This window comes from Carettochelys insculpta, chromosome 4 (assembly GCF_033958435.1).
Source record: "Carettochelys insculpta isolate YL-2023 chromosome 4, ASM3395843v1, whole genome shotgun sequence".
NCBI classification, from domain to species: Eukaryota; Metazoa; Chordata; order Testudines; family Carettochelyidae; genus Carettochelys; species Carettochelys insculpta.
In genome coordinates this window covers 35539688-35562695 of record NC_134140.1, presented here as the reverse complement: position 1 = coordinate 35562695, position 23008 = coordinate 35539688, and the positions used below count along the sequence as shown (strand labels likewise).

Sequence of the window (23008 nt, the reverse complement as noted above, 5' to 3'; positions counted from 1 at the left end):
GGCAAAGGTCAGGAACTTTCCACCCATGTATCCTGTCTCCCAGCCATTGGACAACCCTCCTCAATTTAAACCTGTATTTACAGAGAGCCCTTCTCTACTTTTAAGAAAATCATCACCACCCTTCTATATGAAATAATGTTATCACTGAGCTTAGATTTTACCCAATAGGTTTGTCCAAAAAAGTAATAATTACAATCACTAGCCTGAAGCAACTAACTTCAAAGGTTATTTGCACACTGGCATAAGCTTGGGGGAAAACCATTTATACAACATGAAATGTATCTGGCCCATACTTTGTTGCTAATGAAGCAAGTGCTTTTGATAACTCTAACCCTTCTGATCCATACTACAAGTGAAACAGTAATCGTGCATTTACAAGGAAACAAGATGCTGTGCTAAGAGTGACTATTACATCACAAATTTTAAATGATTCTACTACAGAAACAAACAGGCCAAGAAGCCTGGCTGTGAGGGAACAAAACCTCTATTAGTCAGTAACAGAGTAAGCATAATTACAAAAGACTCAGAAGCAGCAGATTCAAGCCTAATATGTTTCCAAGTTTTCACCAGGGTAGACATCCTTACCTTTCAACATACGATCTAACTAGTCTATATTTTGGTCCCAGTTAAAGCTTTAAGCACAAACTATTGCAAAGACAATAAACTAGTGCAGTTTTATACCCAGGACTGCTGCATAACTGAACTCTATATTTTGCATTGGCTAATTCTACTCAAAGGGACTGTCTTGATCATTTATAGTCTGTGGCCTGCAGTGAAATTCCTTCCTGACCTCAAATATGGCTAAGCACTGAGACCCTGAGCATATGGGCAAGAGCAGCAGCCAAGCATTTGGAAAAGAATTCTCTGTATTAACTCATAGCTCTCCCCATCTAGCATCCCATGGACAACCTTCTGGGGTATGTACTATTGAGTGCATTCCACTGTAGCAGTCTCATCACACTATGCCTTCATATACTCACCAAGCTCAGTCTTAAAACCCCTTAAGTATTTTTGCCTGCAAAGCTCTCCTTAGAAAGCTGTTCCAGACCTTCATTTCTTTATAAACAAAGAAGGAGTCCTGTCGCACTTTGTAGACTAACAGATATTTTGGTGCATAAGCTTTCGCTGGCTAAGACCCATTTCGTCAGATGCACAAGTGGGGGTTCCAGAGGAGGGTCTGAATATACAGATATATTATCATCTATTATACTATCATCTATATATTCAGACCCTCCTCTGGAGCCCCGACTCGTGCATCTGAAACGGGTCTTTGCCCCTGAAAGCTTATGCTCCAAAATATTTGTTAGTCTAGAAGGTACCACAGGACTTCTTGATTTTGAAGATACAGACTACCTTGGTTACCCTCTGATATTCCTCTATGTTCACACAGAAGCACAAACAGCCCCACCACTATTCCACGTGGGCCCAGTAATTTAATTTATATTATTGAGGAAGCTGCCCCATCATTTCACATAGCTCAACCTCTAACACGTCAATTACTTAGCAAAATCAAACTAGAGTTCTAATCACGTTTTGCTATTTGTCATACCATTGTTTTTCAGCAGTGAAGTAAATCGCCTCTTCCTCCTCCTCAGTACGATAAAGAGCAGGGCAGCTTGACACTGACAGGATGTCAGGGTCAGGAGAGTGCAGGATATGCTGTGCATGCTGAGCATGTTGAGTATGCTGAGACTGTGGAGATGATGGCACAATATTGCGCCTTGAGCGACACATGCTACTACTTCTTGCTAACGTGCTGGGCGGCTTTACAGTGGACCCTGGGGGAAGAAAAAACAAACGGTGTTAACTGAAAATTAACAAATTTACTCTATACACGCTCCAGCAAATTCTCTCCCTAAGGGCTGGCGTAGCAGGTTAATGGTTCTGAGTGCCAGCCTGCATGAACCCCAATGACATGTAGAGTTGCTATAAGGCTGCTGTCAGTTGACTTTAAGGGCATGTCTACACTACAATATTAAGTAGACTTAAAATCAACATACAGCCACTGCAGTAATGAAAGCACATTTCACACCCACACACCCTTCCTCAGTCAGCAGTGCCCATCCTTACCCAGGAGCACTGCCATGGACTTAGTGGATCTTCAGTTGTGAGCCATGGGGCAGTGAGGCCAACAACTAACAGCAGGGCTGACAAGATACGTAAATAATGTAGTGTCTACACAACACTGCATCTCCTTAACTATATTGACCTAAAAGCTATGCCTCTCATGGATGTGGAATCATGACATCAACATAGGGTATGACTCAAACCGGTGAGAGCTACATTTTCATACGGACTCTCTGTAGCGTAGACCAGCCGTAAGGTTAGTTCCTAATGGATGATAGGCCTCTGTACGGAGAGATGACAGCTAGTGCAAGATTTAGCTATAGCACCTTCACACCAACAGGGTGTTCCTGTGCCCATCTGTATCCAGATTCTGACCTCTGTGCCTCCTGAGCAGCACAAAGAGGCCAAATCTCATTTGAGAACCTGGCTGCACACCTTTGTAAATCAGAAATGCTGGGACCCAATTAGTCGGAAGGACAAATATTCTCATTCATTCCACTCATGTGGCCAGTCAAAGCTTGCAAAAGTGAGCAGCTTTTGCACAAGCACCAGTTTTTAAGATAATTTTACCTAACCAGAAAGAAGGCTGGAAGTAAAAAGCACTAGTTACAACTATGAATGCTAGTGCCATTAAATGTGATTTATTCTTCCAGAATTTCTTCTATTTGGTAACATTGATCTTTCAAGATCTGCTATGCCAAACCCAGACACTTTGGGTACAATTCCTCCCTGCCAGCAGATGCCTGACAGAAGACTGCAGATGTCATTTTCTGGAAATCTTAAAATCTGGTTTCAGTTTGGAAAGCACGTGGGCTAGCAATGCTCTCATGGGGAAGTCAGGGCATGGAATGCTTCAAGAAACTCACTTCCCCTTACCAAAATGACTCTAGTTTGCATTGTCTGCCCTGGACAAGGAAGGCCATGGCCAGCCAGGTGTCAGGTTTGCTTACACAACTAAAAGAATGCCAGCAAATCCAAGAATTTTGCTGATGGACTGACACCACCCCGGGACAGCTGTGTCAACCTTGGATAAATTATCATCTTCCTTCCTGAGTATTAACTAGGCAGAAGTCTAACTATAAATATATAAGCAAACAAGGCAAGCAAGGACAAGGCACATGTTGCACTGACCTCTATTTGCTGGAATCTCACATTACACCCTCTCTCCTCTCAGTGATCAGAAGATCAATGGGGAAGTCAACTTACAATGCAAGTAGTAGCACCTGAACTAATGTGTCAGACATTGCTGCTTCTCAGTGGGAGATGAGAGCATCAAGACGAGTTCAGATCTAGTGGTGAAAGCGCCATTAATACACAACTGACCTGTGTGCATCATCATAAAAGATGTAACTGTCAGAACCTACTTTTTGTTACTCACTCCTATGCATCTAACTTCTTTAAGAGCCTTTTAAAAATATAGTGATGGTATTTTCAATAGGAAATTAGAATCAACAGGAAATTGCAGAAGTAATTGTTTCACAATTGAAACCCTTTTTGAATTCTTCAGGATTTTTGGAGTGGACACCGAAATGGCCAAGTTTCATCTCAGTTCATCTACACTGTCTAGTTAATCCCCCTCTACAGTAAGATGAGAGTCAGTGCATCATCCTCGTTTGTAGCAGCAAAAACATCAAGGAGTCCTGTAGCATCTTAAAGACTAACAAACTTATTTGGGCATAAACTTTGACAAAGTGGAGTTTTGCCCATGAAAGTGTATGCCAAAATACATCTGTTAGGCTATGTCTACATTACCTTGGAAGATCGACCAGCAGGGTTTCGTGCATGTGCAGAACGGCACTTTCCAGGGTCAGCGTTCACCCTGTAACTCTTCACAAGCTGCGAGGATTAAGCAAGGTCAACGGGAAGAGTGCAACCTGTAGACCTTCTGTGATGACAGCCATGGAAGTCAACGGCTGAAAAGTTTATTTTAACTATGAAACTGGTGAAGCTAAAATCACATATCAGCCGTCGACTGCTATGTCTAGTGCAAACATAGCCTTAGTCTTTAAGGTGCCCAGGGACGACTCATTGTTTTTACAATAAGATGGTCTCTCGTACTGATGCAATGACTTAAGACATCAGGTAATCTGACTCTCCGGGGTATACTTTTTCAGCCATACTTATTTCAGCTAGAACTTTTCCATTTTTGGCTCCTATCAGCCCCCCACAATCAATTGCCTCCCAGCACAAACGCTGTTTGAAAACTTCCTCAGACAACCCCACTTTTTTGCTACAGCCATGGAAGGATGCTTGGACAGCTATGCAGCATACTTTCTGTGGGAGAATGTATCATCTCTTCCTACTCGCTTGTCTGATTTGACACAAACTTCTGGCCCTTCCATAATAGTAGAACAACGAACACAAAGCAAAGTTACAGGGTAAATTTAGAATTATGGATTTGACAGGATGAAGGTACTTATTTATGGTGACCAGACTGAAATTATCTTGTTTTCTGGAATGAAGAGTAGGAGGAAACAGGTTTTCATGTTACCTTTATTTCAACTGCCAGCTTATTTCTTTGAGGACATCCACCACTGATTATTACCTTACATTTTGTTCCGCTCCTCCCTCTATTGCCACTCCAGTCTCTACTCCCTGCGCTCCTCTTCCTGAGGTTTCTTTTCTCCTGAATTTCTGTGCTTTAGGTGGCTACTTAATTTGCCCTTTCCTGGTAACTCTTCTCTCCACTCCAAGTCTCTCTCCCATCCCTGCTTCCCCTCCTTACTATCCCCCTTTGTGGCATACCACCTACCATGAAATTGTGCAACTATTGGAGGGGTGTCTTCATCTAAGTCATCGACTCCCCCAGCAATCGGGTAAGGTGGAATGGAGACTCGGGGCATCACCACCCAGCTGTGATCAGAGTAGAGAGAGGACGTCAGGCTTGGTAATCCTGAGTTATGTGCTATCTGAAAGCCACAGATCCTCTCAATCTGCTGCCATCGGTAGAGACGCTCTCGCAAACAGGTTGTCAATTCAGAGAGTGCTTTTCTGGAAAAAAACAATATTCAACTAGGTCATTGGACTAAAATTTGAATGCAGGGCATAGTATGGAAGAGTAGCAGCATAATCACTGCAGCATTTCAGAAAGCGATCATTTATTCCTAGGAGTGTGCAAGAGCTCTCATTAGAACATCTTCTGACAAGAGATTTTTTACTTACTTCAAAATTAAATTACAATGCTGAATTCCTTCATATTCTATTAGTGCAAATCACTGTTTCTGGCATAAAAGGCAGCAAGGAACAATATACATCTAGTTAATGCTCTTACTTTGCTTCAAGGATTTTGTGGTCCACCTCATCAAGGGAGGAACTGTGTGCAACATGTAAGGTCCCAAATACAGTGCTTCTCTTCTTTTTAATTTTTTCTGCCTAAAATGCAGGATAAACATTAAGCCAAAGGCTGTATAAATAAGGCAGATAAAAATAACATGAGAGGACATGAAGGCAGTATTTGAAAGAAACAGGTCCTTTATATTCTGACAGCAGAAAATTTAAGTAATTAGTATCCCATCCTATCATAAAACTCTATTATCCTTTAAATTTATTTAGCGACAAAATGGACAGGATTATGAGTCTTCAGTATGTTAAAATACTGCAGCAACTCAAGATTAAATAATTACCTCATCTTTAGCAATTGCTAGTTGCATTTCTGCATTCTGTCTTTTAATATTGTAGTACTGTACTTCAACTTCGTGTGTTAATTGGAGCCACTTCTGCAATGCATCAGGAACAGACCAGTTACTTCTCAGCTCAAACTCCTTCTCAGCCTTCTTTAAAGCCATGCGAACCTAGCAGTCAAAGGAGATGGGGGGGAGAAAAAAAAAAAAAAAAAAAATCACAATTTTCCAAAGAATACAGGAAAAAATGAGCCAGACTGAAATACTGCTTGCAATTGCCTCTAAAGCTCATTCTTCGTGCAACTACACTCCAGGATCATTTAGCTCTATCATGTGGCTCTTTGCCCTCAAAACTAAGTTGAGACAGGTTTCTGAAAAGTCATTAAGGGGATTTATATATGCTGTACCAGCCTCGAACTTTCTGTTCCTTTTTCACCTTGGTGATCAAGCTGAAAGCAACCCTTGATGATAAGCCAAAACTAATTTCCAACACTTTATGCTGAAGAAAATAAATTTATGCTGAAGAAAATATAAGCAACAGTTTGGTAAAGACATTTTTTGTTTCTGTGATGGTAGCCAGAAAGAAACCAAAGTTAATTTATTTCCTTCCTTTATATGTCTAGTCTTGGCATTGTTTGGCCCATAATCATCATGTATAGGGACTTACAATAGGAATAATTATTTTAACTATGTTGCAGTAGCATTTTATTATACAGTCTATCTACACAAGTCCAAATGTTTCATTACTTTTAGCCGCATGGAAATGACACTTTAAAAAGAAAAAAAATCCTCTCCGTTAAACTAAAGTCCAGTAAAACCAGGTTTCATAGTCCATAAATACCTGTACTAGTTCCTCTTCTGCATACTTGAGTCTGCTCAGTTCACATTCAGCTCCTTCCCTCAACTCCCTCAATCGATAAGCTTCTCGTTTTGCATCATTGATTTCATCCATCATTTTGCGCTCCAGGTTTTGTTTTTCTACGGCAACATTTCTATTTTCTTCCTGTGCCTTCTCAAGCCTTCAGAACACAAGTAAATAAAACAAGTGAGAAACTACTCAAAAAGCAGTGGTTCTAGATGCAACACTCTGGTAACGAATGAATATTGTACAGGCTGTATTTAACACTTGTGTGAATTGGCACCCTTTACATCCAAATTAAATCATAAATAAGTCTCAGTCAAAAAACCCAGATCTAATTTACCAGTTTTAATTATAATCTCCTACATGTATACTTAAGGATGTGAAAATGGACAAAATTAACATGTTTCTCAGAAGAAAGTTACTACTTCAACCATGGAGAAGACTCTCTTTCTTCATACTACTGGAAAACCAGCAAGAAATTTGCAGTGAAGGTGTGTCTGGGTCTCATGAACTCAAAACACTCTAAAGAAGATGTTATAAAAAGTTCTCTTCCACAACAAGAACAGGGTGAGAAACATTTTATCCCAAATTCAGATGTAACATCCAGTAATAAAGCTTGTTACCTACATCGACAGATAAGATAACGTAACATAAAAGGTACAGCGGTGAAATAATCATCTGATCCACCTCTGTATCCAGTTCTCTCTTTTCAATTGCTCACCTCTGACATTACACTTTAAAATTTCCAGGTGGTAATTTAACGTCACCCACAGATACATATTCATTAAACCTGAAGTTGAATTTGTGCAATGGATTGAAGAAGGTGCACAAAACCCAATGTCTGGTCTAGTCAGATTGCTCTCTTTCACTTCATTGATTTCCACGCTAAACATCATCACTTCAAAATATAAAATTTAGACAAATCACTGACTAGTTAAACCTTTTCAATTCACATACCTTTCCTGCACATCAAGAAGGCTTTGCTCTGCTTTCTGGAGGCTTTCTAAGTCTTTCATCATTTTTGTGATGTGCTCTTTTGAGGTCTTGTTCTGAGAATGTGCAAACCAACAGCCTCCAATGCCAATCACTATAGAAACTGCTAATGCAAAATCCTTCATCCAGTTGTGAGATGGTCCTGTAAAGACAGTTATAACAATCAAGTACTGTGCAGATTTAAAAGGTGCACTACTGAAATCACTTCTGTTCAGCACATTAAAATGGTGCAAGTTGCTGCTTAGAGAGATTCCAGATTATATGCCCACTCAGATCTCTCCCACATCCCCTTTAAAGTTATTTTGAGAGTATCCTAACAGAAAATAAACAGCTCAGTTGCTTATACTATATTCTTCATAAAAGAGTTAAATGCATTCAGCGTACTGAAAAGTTGGTGAATCTTCTACATGATAATTACACATTGGCTCCTCATTAAGCATTTCTTTTTCATGGGCTAAAGTATAGTTTAATCCATCACAAAATTATGCGGCTAGCTGAGTTTGATCCTACAGTTTCTCCTCTGCATGCAGATATAAATGCACACCTGGAGACATCTATAAATCAATATGAGCAATCCCTGTCTCACAAAAGCTGGTTCTACATAACACACAGCAGACGAGCTTCCCAGGAGGACAACGTCCTTCAGAATTCCAGTAACATCCCCAAACAGCAGTACCATGAAATGACGGGCCTCACGAGTGAATTCACTGAAGCTTCTGTGTGTTTCACAACAAGTAAAAATGTGGCATGTTTAAAAACATCATTCCTTAAAGAGAGGGAAGGCAAAACAAGATTACAGAATGGTGAGACTCTCACTGATGAGATTTCCATGCAAATAAAGGAATTTTGCAATTGTTTGTCTTGCACTGAAAGTTAAATGTCTCATCTAATCTCACTTTTCATCATAGGACTGCAGGTGTAATATGTCCATCTGAACCAATACTATCACTATGGAATAATTCAGATTTCAAGTACTTTTCTCATAAACTGAGCCCTAAGAAGTATCCTGTAAAGAAAATAATCCTGGGCACAAATATGAATTTGAAATGGGGTAATAATTTGATCAGGCTCTTTTTGTCTTTTGATATAGTAAATTGATACAATTTACTATGAGTCTATTGCATGAACCCCTCTCATTCATTCTAGGATGCACCAAAAGTCTGGAGAAGCAAAGTGTGTAACTTACATTTTAACAAAAATGTGTGTTTCCATTAACTGAAAGTATTTTTTCCTGAAAAACTTCCCAGATTTGTAGTTTTTTGCTGCATTCATATTTACTAGAACATTTCCCCTTTTGAAATATCTAAGCATTTAGTTTTGGCTAGAAAGAGTGGTTGATTTTAATTCAAGCTTGGCAAACATAAAACAAAAAAAGTCCTGGCGCACCTTAGAGGACCATTAGATGATGAGCAGGGTAACAGTTTTAACTTGACTTTAATCACAATAGTAAAATTTAGAAAAACTTTATCTAGCCTTCCAACTAGGACAAAGTCAAGTTTAGATTAGGTTTACCTAGCAGATAACCAAACCCTAACAAAAACAAAGATTCAGTGCACTCTCACTAGGTCAGCACAAGAAAAGATTTCAAGAATGTAGTTGGCCATTGTGTGGCACACTAAAATCATTATTCTACACTCCCACACAAAGAAGGGAAGTTAGATTGCTTAGTCTGGTGTCTTAGTTCTAATCTTTTCTCTGGGTCCCACAAATTGAGAGCTTAAAAAATGAAATAATGTACTGATCAAGCACAGTGTCCTACAATACAGTACCTCAGTATAAAAGCAAAAAAATTGTGTTCGAATTCTTATAGCGGCAAGTTAGGAAAAAGACAGTACTAATGCTAAAGTTAGAAAGCAGATAGTACTAACTTGCGAGAGGTCCAAACAAAACAACATCCAATGCCTTCAGCTGAAGTTTCTGTCTATGGCTCCGGTCAATGATTTTCAGATGATAGATCATAAAAGCAGGTTCATTTACTGCTATCCTGTTTATAATAAATTAAAGTTATTCTCACACAAATTTTCATGCAACTACATACAGAACTATACTGTACAAGAAGTACTTTAGTGCGTTCATCTGTTTGATTTATATGGATATTTATACAGTTAAGACAAAGAACAGAGATACAATTCATATTTCTAATATTTATGACTATCACAAGGCTTTCAGTACACAGTAATGATTTTCCTATTTGCTTTCCATTCTGCAACCATTATTATTTAAATCCATTTGGTAGAAGGTAAATGTAAGGGCCATAGTTCCCCCCTCAACTGTGTGGCCATGCAGTTTTCCCAGAGAACCTCGCTGTTGCAGCTGGCAGGAGGGAACCCCTTTTTAGTTGGCTCCAGCATCAGCTTGCCTCAGGCGGCTGAGGGGAGTCTCTCCTTGCTGACTCGCATGGAGCTGCTGTGGCTAGCAGTATGGGAGCACCCCTTCTTGCAGGTGGCAGTAGAGAGCAACCCAGGTAAGCCCAATCTCCAGCCCCATGGCCCCCAAAACCTTGGGCATCCTCCTGTAATCCAAAACCTTCAACCCAGACTCCACCCTAAAGCCCCACACTCCCAGCTCAAAGCCTGTATCTCCTCCTGTACCCCAGCCCAGAGCCACTCCCCACACCTGGAGCCCCCTTCCTGTGCTCCAAACTCCTTAACTCCTGCCCCACCCCAGAGCCTGCACCCTTAGCTAGAGCCCTTGTACCCCAACCTTCTATCACAGCCCCATCCTAAAGCCTGCACCCCAACCAGAACTCTCACATTCCTGAACCCCAGTCCTAACCATGCATCCACATTGGTGTACATAAGCAAATTCATCCCACTCATGGCAGGAAAAACTAGAGGGAACACTGATGTGGCTTATGTGCAGCTTAATAGCACCAAGTCCTCTAACATATTTAGTATTTGCATAAATCCAACTGTTAATATTCAAGAGCAAAGTGTCTGCAAAGTCTTCAGGTCCATGCTGGAAATATGATCCAAGCTGAATACATCTGTAGCTTTTCAAGAGAACTTAGTCAGGAGAAAAGCTACGTGATTACTACTGAAACACTTGGGCAGCAAAGTATTTTTAAAGGAAGAAAGTAACAAAACTGAGGCCAGGAACACTGGCTGGAGACAAATGACTTTTGGGAATATTTTAGCAGAAAAAAAATTGGAATGCTGGTCCCCTGGCCCTCCTGACCTGAAAGTGTTTATCAGTCCTCCCGAGCACAGCCTGTCAGGATTAAATGTAGATAATTATCCTGCACAGACAAGCTAGAGAACACTGCCCAATAGAAAAATACAAACAGGTCTTACAAAATCAATACAAAAGAAGAGGTTCACCTGGGAAGCGTTGTTCCTTTGACATTACTGTCTTTAAAATTCTTCTCATACTGGGGCAGTTCAACAAATTCTACCAGCCACTGAAGAGTCTCCTCTTGAGTCCAGTTGTGAACTGCATGACAAAAGGAGGATGCTATCACACACATCTGATTTTCAGAACACAAGAATAATCAGTACTACGGCTATAAACAAAAGATTGTAAATTGGCAGGTTATATAGCCAGCATAAGCAAGTTTAACTGGATGGAATCAGAGAAATAAGCACTCAGGTTTACAAACAAAAGTTACTTCCAATGGTCTGCTTTTTTTCATTATATGTTCTTTAGAAACAAAGCTGAAGCAAATAAGTAAATAACTATTTAACCATGAGAAAGACCTATTAATTCTGTAACATAATTTAGAATTCTTTTTTAAAATAGGTCACAAGAGGCTGCCTTGTTTAAGTGTTCTCACCCCCCACCAATTATATTACCCTTCACACCCTCATAGCACCGAACAAATGCCAGCAGAAACTGTAACCTGTATGGTACTGTATTCAGGAGACAACTTTTATGCTGGAATCTTCATACAGACTCATGCCATTCAAACACAAAAATTGTGTGTGGGTAGTGGTTTGGGGGTATAGAGAAAATGAGGAACAGAAATGACATATGATGGGAGGGCTTAACTATTTATTTAGAAAATTATCAGGCTTTCAATTCTAAGCGACAAAAATATCAAAGACAATAATCATTACTAAAGGGAGTTTAGTTAGAGAAACTCTATAGCAATAGTCATCAGCTCTATTTAGCAGCGTGATACAGTAGTGTTACAGAATGAACATTTTTACAGTATGTTATAAATGGAATGAAATGTTGATTATATTAAATTGGGTGAAATCTGACTATTAATATTTCACAATCCATATGTCTACCCAATTGTAATATTCATATAATTGGAGGGTTTGTTTTTTTTTTAAACAGGTGCATTTATATTGCTTGCGTGCTGAACAAATAGTGTGTAATTATAAAAAAAGTCAAATGTTCCTGGGATATCTTGTGTTATGATAAATTAATTCTCTCACTGAAGAGGTTATTGAAGTGAATGTGGATACCAAAATTTTTTTTTTTTAATTCACAGTGGCTGCTATTACAATTCATATTGCCAGCCAACAGTGTACATGATCCACTCGTAACTGCAGATGTCTCAGCATGCAAGGAAACATACTGCCTGGAGCTTTTTGTTTAGCTAAAACTCTGTCTCATTCCAGGGCAGAGCTTCGGGCGCTATGTCACTCTGCCAGCCCATTTTGCAACTTGAAAGGCAATGGTTTTGCACTATAAATGCCTGCTTCCACTGTGCTTGCCAAGTGTATAAAGAGTCTGTGCTATGGAGCAAATCACCAAGTAGAAAACCCTTTGTACATACACAACTTTGGATGCAAAACCACTCCAAGCCTTTTAAAATTCTCTCCCATGGACACGGAGACACTAAACCATTGCCAATGTAACAAAGCAGCAAAAATGTAGCACTTTAAAGACTAACAAAATGATTTATTCGGTGATGAGTACATAAATCATTTTGTTAGTCTTTAAAGTGCTACATTTCTGCTGCTTTGTTTTGTTGGAATACAGACTAACATGACCACCTCTCTGTTACATTGCCAATGTGTTTTTCCAAGCAACTGTACCTGGACAAGTGAAGGATTTGAAATCTGATACTAACAGTGCATAGCGAATTTTTACAAAGACCCTTTACAAAATAGTGCAAAAGGATTGCAAATGCGTTCCACTTGTAAACTACAGACACAATAGAATTTTGTGTAGTTCATGCTGTGCTAAATGGTCTGAAATGGATAAGGATGATTAACATAAAAGCTTAAATTTCAACTGGGATTCCCAGATTATTTATATTTAGCATACCACTGAAAATCCAGTTTAAGGACTATTAGACGGTTTCATAGGTGTTCTAAAATTGCTTCAGTTTTACTCTCCACTGTTTCCAATATTGCTAATTAGCATTAAAAATAAACAGTATTCAAAACTTAATAGCAGCCCCTCCCCAACCTGGGTAACAAGGTCAGAGTAGTAAGGATTGCTTTATCCAGCGCCTCTAGGTTACAAACCCTTTAATCTTCTAGGTACCAATCTGATAGCAGTAATGTTCTACAGCTGTGTTCTTTTCCTCTTAACCTATACACTGAGGCTGTGTCTAGACTAGAGCAATTTGTCGACAGAAGTTTTTGTCAGAACATATGTTGTCACAAAATTGTCAACAGATCGTGTCCAGACCGCCAAAGCTGATTGAAAAACAGCCAACTGGAAGCACAGCAGACAGGGCTACTCAGTGTGCTGGAAAACCCTTCTGCTGACAGAAGGGTCCCTGAAACATCCAGACCAAGCTGTCAACCACCATATTTATATGCACACTTGTGTAAGAATTATACATGACTACTCAAAATAATGTTTTAAACTCTTGTAGTTAAATGGCAGGGGGCAACTCAGAGCTGGCATGCACTGAGACTGACTGCTCCAGACAGGACATGGGTTGACCATTATGTATTTTCCTATTTGCATACTGAATCATGTGCTAAGGAAGGCATTTGGAGAGTCCTGCGAGAAAAAACAAAACCAGCAAGTGTCTTCCTGTTTACAAATAAAGACAATCAGTCTTTGGGGATATAGAGGTCCACTGTGGACCCTTCAACCTGGGAAGACAAACTGCCAATGGGCATGATCTCATGAAAAAAGAAACGTTGCCATCATAGTCAAAAACGCCAGGAAAAAGACATGGGGTCACCCATCCTGTAGGAGAGAGGGAAGTGCCTTGTGAGTTATGTTTGACCTCTAGAATAGTGCTTTTTGACTTTTTCCTCCCATCTTAAGTTTCAAATTGAGGTGCAGATCACTGAAAATCTTAGGCCTAGTTGAAAACTGTGTTTTTTAGTTTCCCATATGCTTGCTTACTATCATTTGAATCTGTTTTCATAATAAACTTCTTGTTTCTAATGCAAATAGACCTAAGTGTTCCCCATTAAACAGAGTGGCAATTCCAAGATGAATCTAGTGAGCTCGTGTAGACTACTCCTTTGCGCAGAGGGATAAGAATTCTGACAGTGCTCAATATACTACAGATTGGGCACCCCAAGGGTGGCTCAGAGGACACAGGAATTGGTGTACACCCAAACTCTTCTTTGGGGGCAGTGGGGAGGAGGAATCAAAACTAAACATACCCGACTGCAGTTGATAGCACATGACATCAGTGGTCATTAGTCTGACTGTCTTCCCCTGGATCCTCAGGAGAAGTGGGGTGGCACTGGACTTCAAAACCCCTACATGGATTGGGAGCTTCCCATTTGAGAGATCACCATTCTTGCAGTGTGCTACTGCCCCCATTGGGACCATCCCACCTTTGAAATGGAGGGGGCTGCCGACTGGGCTTTCTTTGTGGTTGCCACGCTTTTAGGAATTCACACTCCCTCTTGTCAGGGGGGCAGACAACAACCACAGGCCCCAGGGCAAAATGCATGCGTTGGGGGTGCGAGGGGTAGGCTGGCTCTCTGCTACTGGATGGGGAGGGGCCAAGGGCAGTCACCCTTCTCATCTGGGACCGTGACACTGGGTCCCCCACAGTTGCGCGTTGTGGCACTACCAACACTTCAAAGGGGCTCAGAGCTCTGCCTGCCAGTGCAACCAAAATACTGGCAGGGTCCGCAGCGCTGGGCCCCCTTGAAAAGCCAGGCGCTGAGGCAATTTCCCCCTTTACTCCTGTCTGTTGGCAGGCCTGATTGCTGTCAGAAATCAAGATCCCAGTGGGGCAGTCATTTGTCTCCAGTTATCTCCCAGCCCTGTTTTATTTTAAATGGTGGACATGGAGGAAACATTTGGAAGTGTGCTTTGGTGATGGGTGGGGTATTTTCAGCGGGTACTTGTTTGGCTGGTACATTTTGTTACATAGTGAAGCTTACCTCTTAGATTAGTTCCTGTTACCTGGTATATGGTTTTAATAATCATTAAAAAGACGCCAAGAAACCTACACAAGTACTACTTTATACATGAAAAACAAATAACCTGTCTTTGGTACCTCCCAGTCAAGGGCTCACTGCTCTAAGGGGCTGCTCCCCTGGATTTTGTATGCAGGGTATTGGTACCTTCTTATGTCTGTGACAAAAAGAGAGCAGGTTATACAACTGCATTATCTGATCAGGTGCAGAACTGAATCCAAAACAGGAAATCCATAATGAATTCTCCTTTTCCACAGAGTAAACACAAACTGTCCATGTCAGTAATGGGCAACCTGCGGCCTCAATGGACTCCACCTGCAGCCTACAGACTCATCAGGTTTCTCCCTCGCTCCACCCCATGCGCCTCTCACATAATGAAGCCCCACATCCTATTCCCCATCTCCCCAGAGAGACTTTTGGAGAGTCATGAATACACTGATTGGTGCTCTGACCCCACTCCTCGCCCTCCGTGAACACTGCAAACTCAGAAGGCACAGGCATGGATCATGAATCAGCAGATTCATGGTGCTCCAGAAGTGACACGAGGAAGAGAAGGGAGTGTGGGGCTCCAGTGAGCAAGAGGCATGTTAAGGAGAGTGGCACACAGGGGTTAAGTCAGTGAGCCACAGGCTGCAGCTTGCCCACCACAGGATTTCAATGACGCAGCCCACTGAGACCACAGAGAGCCACTCACATGGCTCACTCACTAGTCTTGGTTGCCCATTGCTGGTTTGTGTCTTTTTAAGAGCACCAAACATACTGGCCATGAATCGGTGAACCTGGTGAAGGGAAATAAATACAGCACGACATGCAAATCCTCTCTCTCTGGCTTATGACAAACTTCACAGTTGCTTGGTTTTATGATTTCTGGGTTAAACCTTCATGTCTGCATAAAAGTGTGAAATTAAAGACTTTTATATATATTTCACAGCCACATCCAGGGAATCTAGCATTTTTGCAGACTATACACAGAGAATGCAGTTACTGAAAGGCAATTGCTGCATTCGTTTGCATAAAACTGGTCACCCAGTCACTCCCAAAAACAGATTTTTTCCAACTTCAGAAGATGAGCACATGCCTCCCTGCTGTCAGAAAAAACTGCAGCAATGCAGAGAGACTCCTGCAGCCAGTTTTACACAAGGAACAAGTAAACAGCAACACCATCAGCGGAACATAGACAGCTGTGAAAATCCACACTGGCTACTGTGCCTCACTTAAGACTGGCTGCTGAGTTCCCCCAAATGGCTGCGATTTTTCCAACAGAAAGGAAGCACAAATGGCCATCTGCCCACATCAGCTCACACTCTGTAAAGCTCATCATCCTCGAAGTTGGACCTCCTTCTTCTGTAATTCACCCAAATCCTCCACTCTTCTCATCAGCCTCCCATTATTTCCTAACCCTGACCTTACACCTCACCCCTCTACTTGTCCCATCCACCCCACTCACTCTATCTAGTCTCTCCAGCTCCTCATATCCAGCTGCTCTCCCTCTACTTGCCCCCAGATCCCCAGTCACTTTCCTTTCCCAGCTCTGGGTCTCCTCTTCTGCCTAGTAACGGCCCCTGTGATGATGGAATCAATCGGGTGGGTGCGTCAGTCAGGATGGTGCAAGCTGGGGCCCAGGCGTACCCCAGGCCAGGCAGAAGAAGTCAAGGCAGGTCACACTGACATGAGCAGAGCAGTCAGGACTGGGCGGCAGTATGCACTTTACACTAAGCACCTCTGAAACCATCTCCCTGCAATCTGTCCGCTTTAGCCTCTGGGCTGATTAACATGTAAACAGGGACAGGTGCACAGCCAATGACACCCTGAGGGACACCATATGTCCACTGGCTACCCTGAAGTTGGAACAGCAGTTCGGGGGACACAATGAGCATCAGACTGGCACAAGTGAATGCTTGTTTCCTTCCCACTCCACTCTCCTGCACCCCTACTGGCTCCACTGGAGGAAAATTAAATTTAGTATTGGGACTATTTTCACAATCTTCTGTGAAATCATGGTTGTCTCAGGGGCCCAGGTATAGGCAACATTCCATAACTCCCAAATAAAGCAATGTAACATGCACCCCCAACATCTTCCTTTTTTTTTGTGGGTCAAAAGCCCCCACCACTGGACAATACCAACATGGTAAATGGGTGAATGCACACATCTAAATACTGTGGAATGCAGAGTGCTTCCGCATAGCTTTTGGACACTCGGTGTACGTGCTTTAGTACAAATCACAGTCCCAGGTAGAATTTGGCAGAAAGTTTGCACCTCCACAATTCTGATCATGTTGCGGAGATTTGAACTCCACTCTAGATATGTGGCAGAGGTCTTGGGTACTAGTTTGCCATTCTCAATGCTAGCAGGGTTACATTTTTCTTGTTACACCTCAGGAAACAAGTGTTATATTTTCAAAAGTTCACTCACCATGTTCTGCGCAGGGGTTCTCAACCCTTACATGTGAGGTCCCTGCAAGAGGCTATAAATACTTCCCAGCCCATCTGTGCCATAACAACTGGTTTTCTGCACATGAAAGTGAGGGCTGGCATGAGGGGTAACTAGCAGAGCCACTGGAGCACCCACAAAGTTACACTGTTCAGATTTTGTCTTCAGCCCCAGGTGGCAGGTTTCAACCCCTAGGTTTCAGCTGCAGTTGGTGGGCTGTTGGCTTTCTGTCCGCAGCAGTGATTCCTCTAATTTTTCCATGTGTGCACCTCCAATACAAAAAATACGCGGCCGGCTGTGGGCACTCTGCTGATCAGTTGGGCAGAACCTAAATCTCTCCTGGCACCCACCTAAGTGCTCAGCTTACAGGGAACACTAGTTGTCCCGCTAGTGTTACACTGGACATGTTTGGCTGCACCCCTGAAACCTCCTTAGGGACTTGCAGAGGGCCCTCTGCCCTGGTTGAGAACCATGGTTCTGAGGACAAGAGCATCAAGAACAAGAACATCTCACAAGTAAGTCAATACATGAACAATTCATTTCAAAATCTCAGGAATAGGTACCACATATTTTTGAAGGCCTAGCGACTGATTTAGGCCAGCAGATGAGACAACTCTTGTGGATCCAAGTGGAGGAAAGATATTTCTATTGAGAGGTGCTAGCCCCCTTGTCGTTTAACTAGGAATGCCAACATCTGGGTCTTCAAGCATTAGTACTTCAGAACTGAGCTGCAGGGAGTGCCAGACAGGAGTTACCACACACATTCTACATGCACCACAGATCAAACCAGTGTTTCTTAGACTTTTTGAGACCATGGAGAACACACACAAAAATCCCCAAACAGCAGCATATAAAGTAAAACCAAAATGAAATAATTTAAACAGGTACCATATAATCTAGATATGCAAATCAAAGGACCTCGTGAGTAGAGAAAGTACACAAATCTAAAAATTGTGGTCCCTATCTGTAAATTTTTTATATAAAACAAAGCTTGAATTTCCTGTGGTTCTTAAAACATTTGGCTACATTGTTCTTCAAGTTCTCGTTACAGTTCATAAATTATTTTAAGTTAGTGAAAGTTAAAACTTCCTAGACCATGGTTGCCTAAAGTGGGAGGTGTGCCCCCGGGGGGGGGCATTCTGGGGGGTACAAGGTTACCCAGCCCACCCCATTATTCCCCCCACCCAAAGGATTTTGCTTCTGGCTCTCAGCCCCTGCCATTTTACATGGGTTGACCCTGTGCAGCCACTATAAAAAGCAGGCAGCCGGCAAAGACACGCAAAGGTGAGTCAGTGTGGGTTGGGGCGGGGGGAGGATGGAGTTAAATGGACGGCTGGGGGTGCCTGGCTTCGTGGGAGAGTAGGAGCTCCGGTGGGCAGCTCACAGGGCTTGTGGGATTGGGCGACCAGCCAGCTTGCAGCATTCACAGGGCTTGGGTGGCTGGCCCTGCCATTGCAGGGCTCAGGCAGCTGTGGCTGGTGGGCAGGCAGCTAACTTCGGTAGCATGGGTTTTGGGTGGCTCAGGCTGGCAGCTGGGTGGCTGTCCTGGGAAGCGTGGGGCTTGGGTGGGCGGCTCATGTAGCTGTCCCACAGCTGGGGCAGGTGGCTGGTCCCAGCAGTGTGGGGCTCGGGCAGGTGGCTCTGACAGCATAGGTCTCAGGTGGGCAGGGCAGCTGGCATGGGCAGCTCTGGCAGCTGGCCCAGGGTTCAGGCAGCTGGTGCTGCAACAGGCAGCTGCAAGGGGCCAAGGAAAACTGTGTGTTTACTTTTAAACAACATTTTTATATCAAAGTTGTGTTCATTGTAAATTATGAATTGATTTTTTGTTTAAAGGGGGTTGTATGATAGTGAAGAAGAAGAGGTGGGGAGGGGCATGAGGGTTTCTCAAAAAATCAGAAGGGGTGGGGGTGTGATGCCGAAAAGGTTGGGAAGCACTGCCCTAGACTTCTCTACTGAAATCTAAAGCAGCTCCTCTGACTAGGAAGGAAAACCTTCGACAGCTGCTTGCCTACTTGTCATAACAAGCAACAAAAAAAGTTTGGAGAGGGTGCAGGAATAAAGATGTTATGTTTCAACAATTTAAAAACAGGCAAGTTAAAAGTCAGGTTATTCATCTGGCAGTCTCATTTTCTTAATGAAGGGACAGAAGGTTTTAAAATTATGAAGCTGATTTACATAATTTTTCATTCATGAGTTTAAAAGTTACTACTAATTTCTTTATGGAAAATAAAGAACAAAAAAACTTGGTCAGAAAGAAAAAACCTGCATGAAACATACGAAATAAGATAAGGGGAATACAACATTTACTCAACAAAACTAGCATTAGTCAGACAACTCAGTTTAGAAAAGGAGAAAGAATCAATATGGTAAAAACGCAAAAAGAAAAACAGAAGTGAGAATGAAATGAAAACCACCAAGCACGCTTGCTTTTTACAGAATTGGAAACTGTCCTTATCCTTATCTAGGATGAAGGAGAAAGTCTTAGAAGAAGAGATTGCTAGCTTCTCAACCCTCCAGGCACTCAAGAAAATCATTTTTATTTTAAAAAATGTGCTAGGTATTATATTTTACCTACTATTTAGAGGTCCACTAGCACTTGGCATAGAAAGAATTTAAACCTTTTAAAAGAGACATAAGTATTCCTGTGGCACCTTACAGACTAATAAATTTATTACGTAATACGCTTTTGTGGACAAGACCCACTTTACTCACAGAAGTTCAGCATCTAATAAATTTTTTAGTCTGAAAGGTGCCACAGGACCGCTTGTTATTTCTGAAGCCACAGACTAACATGGCTACCCCTCAGACTTTTAAATGATACTAGTCTGTTAGCAGCCTACTCTTAATCATTACTTTAACCTTACACAATAAAAACATTCTCTGAGTAAAATCCTAGAAACTAGAAATTTTGACAACTTCTTTGGGTGACTCTGACAACAAAGCCACAGTACTTTGTTAAAGAGAAAAACTGCTTTTGCTACAAAGTCTATCTACTACAGATAAACCCTGCATAGTCTAGGAGAAGTCTGCCTTACTGTCCAATCAGGTATTAGGAGTTCATGGAGTTTACATTCCTTGGATGACCCGGATAAAAAGTTTAATTCTTTTCACAACCTTTAGAATTCTGAAACGGGTCTGACACAAAACAAACTGCAACAAAAATCAAATCAGGTTAGAGAGTTATCCATCACGCCAAACAACTTAAGGCAAGTCACAAAGCAAGTTGCACAACAGGAGCTTATTAATCAGCAAAATCCTGAGGGCTCTATTGACCACAAAATTAATTTTCTGTGGAATCTGTTGGCAACTTTGCAGAGATTACCTTTCTGACACTCATGACAACTAATCCTACTTCAGTAAAATTCCAAACTCAGGCGGTAAAGAAAGAGATTTTCCAGTGGGAGGCAACACCCCTTTCCTTCAAGGGCCTCAAGCAATGCCTCAAAAGACAAACATATGGGCCTGGCCCACACATCAGATCAGGTTCATGTCACTGAAGAGGCCTGAATAGAGAATATTTGTTAATAAAAGAAAAAGTTTACTGCCACAGTGATACCATCAACGAGACATGTCAACATTCTCCTCGGTACATAAGCTCATTCTTGCACCTCTAAACTCTTCCTGCAAATTAGAGTTTTCACCCAGCAGAAATGTACATTGCAGCATGCCAAGGTAAAAGTAGTGACAGAGGTTACCCATTTTGCAGCACTGAAAAAGAAACAGTGAATGCTGACTGAAATTAACCTTAGTCTGCATCACTTGCTATAATACTATAGCGGCTGCTATTATAACATCATCATTTACAGAAAAACTTACCACACCACAGGAGCTGATATAATGCCAGTTCTCATACTTCACATTGTTCTCCAATACAGCCTACTATAGATAAAGCTTGTACAGTAGACACCAGAGTTACGCAAAAGTTGCGGTCCTGCACAATTTTTCGTAATTCAAATTTAATGCAAGTTGTGAGGAGCCGGGAACCAGGCAACAGCCTGGCTGCCAGCTCCCCTGCACTTGTGGGAGCTAGGAACCAAGTGGTAGCCTGCCTCCCAGCTCCCCTCTGCAGGTGGAAGTTGGGAAACTGACCAGCATACCCCTGGTCAGTTTCCCGGCTCCTGCCAGCAGAGGGGAGCCAGAAGACAGGCTGCTGCCTCCAAATCCCTGCCACTCCCAATCAGTTTCCTATCTCCTATGAGTGGTGGACAGCAGAGATCCTGGCTCTGGGCTGCCTGCACCTCACAGGAAAGGGGAAACTGACCAGCACTGCTGGGCTGACCAGCAACTGGTCCGTTTCCCTGCTCCTGAGTGGGAGAGCTGACAAATGGCAGCCCGAAGCCAGGTGCCAGCTGCCTGCCAAAGTCGTGTTAACCCAAGATACACAAGTTGAGTGCATGTATCTCAGGGTTCTACTGTATAGCCTAGCAGAAGTCTCTCAGTCACATGATCTATTACTTCGGGGTTCATGGAATTTAACCTCTTCCCTCCATACCTTGTTTCTGAGGCAAGATTGGTGTAAATATGCAGCAAGAGGAGAATGACAACAGAACCACGTGAAACCATAAAAATCTGCTCATTTGTGACCCCCACCAAAAAAAAAAAAAGTCTGAATGGAGTACCAAACACAAACACAAACTTTACCTGACAAAAGCCACGCACCTCGCAGGAGTGAGCGCAAAATTCATAAAGCATGTTTTCATTTAGCAAACATTATAATCAAAAGCACTGGTAGAGGACATGCCTTTGCTACCAGCATATAGTCTAATACCTAAAGCACAGAGGGAAGCTGAATGGAACAAGAATTCACCCTGAGTGGCCCTGATATTTCATATATTCAATGGTTTAATGTTACAGAAGGTATTTCTATTTCCACTTCCCAGGAATGGTGTTTGAAATATTCTATTACTTCTGTTTGGAGTGGAATTCAGTGTAATGCTATACATCCGTACCCATGTTTGCCTTGAGTGCATTTCCACTGTCTGGATATTTAAAACCCAAGACTGCCAACAAACAAGAATGTGAAACAAAACCATATCATCTCTCTTGCATGGCATTTATTCCCAGTTGCTGCGAGAATATTTGCTGTGCAATGCCAGTCCAAAGCAAGGCAGCCTATTGATACATCAACAGCCCAACTCTTCAACCTTCATTTAAAAAAAAACAAACAAACTACTACTGTGATATCAGACTTGAGCTCATCTTTGTGTATCAAGGAAAGGGAAAAGAAATCAAAATGAGGATCAGTCAGAATTGTTGCAACTCCCTCAAGAGTCAAGAATGAAGACCTGAGGGAAGTACTACAACAGTCACAGAAAGAAGCAGATTGCCTGGTCAGGAGCACAGATTATGAGGAACATATCACCCTGATTCATTGCTCACTGCACTTGGCTCCCCATTAAGCAGCATCCCATCAGAGAGGCTACCCTAAGAGATCTCATCTTTTTCCATGACAATGACCTCACAGGACACTAGCTTGATTCAACTACAAAAAAAGAAGCTGATAAAGGAAAAGACTTATCTGCACAACAATGGTCTCATGACTGGAACTCACCACCAAACAAAAGAAGAATGATCACCACCTGTGCCACATTCAGAACTAAACAGATAAATCAGTTCAAGCGTACTCCTGACCAATGTCAAATTTCAAATTCCTGAACCAATTCATAGAGGAGCCAGCCAAAGGACAGTCACAAACACATCTAGCCGAAGATAATGTTCTAGACATGGAACAATC

The 23008-nt window shown here is 42.0% G+C and overlaps 1 protein-coding gene across 3 annotated transcripts in view; it reads right to left on the bottom strand.

Annotated features, from left to right (window-relative positions):
• Positions 1–23008, bottom strand: part of STIM2 (stromal interaction molecule 2) — a 114433-nt gene that overhangs the window by 8022 nt on the left and 83403 nt on the right. The window contains exons 4-12 of one of the 3 annotated variants that reach the window (XR_012645241.1): positions 10863–10974; positions 9411–9526; positions 7507–7684; positions 6529–6706; positions 5691–5858; positions 5339–5439; positions 4820–5058; positions 3199–3356; positions 1655–1778 (exon numbers count right to left, since the gene is read on the bottom strand). Coding sequence is in view for 2 of the 3 variants with exons in the window: in XM_074991778.1 (XP_074847879.1) it covers positions 1550–1778; positions 4820–5058; positions 5339–5439; positions 5691–5858; positions 6529–6706; positions 7507–7684; positions 9411–9526; positions 10863–10974 (1321 nt within the window). In the remaining variant the exon portion in view is untranslated. Of the gene's footprint in view, positions 1–1549; positions 1779–3198; positions 3357–3644; positions 3981–4819; positions 5059–5338; positions 5440–5690; positions 5859–6528; positions 6707–7506; positions 7685–9410; positions 9527–10862; positions 10975–23008 lie in introns of those variants that run through there. The other 2 variants (XM_074991778.1, XM_074991779.1) reach the window with 2 other exon arrangements.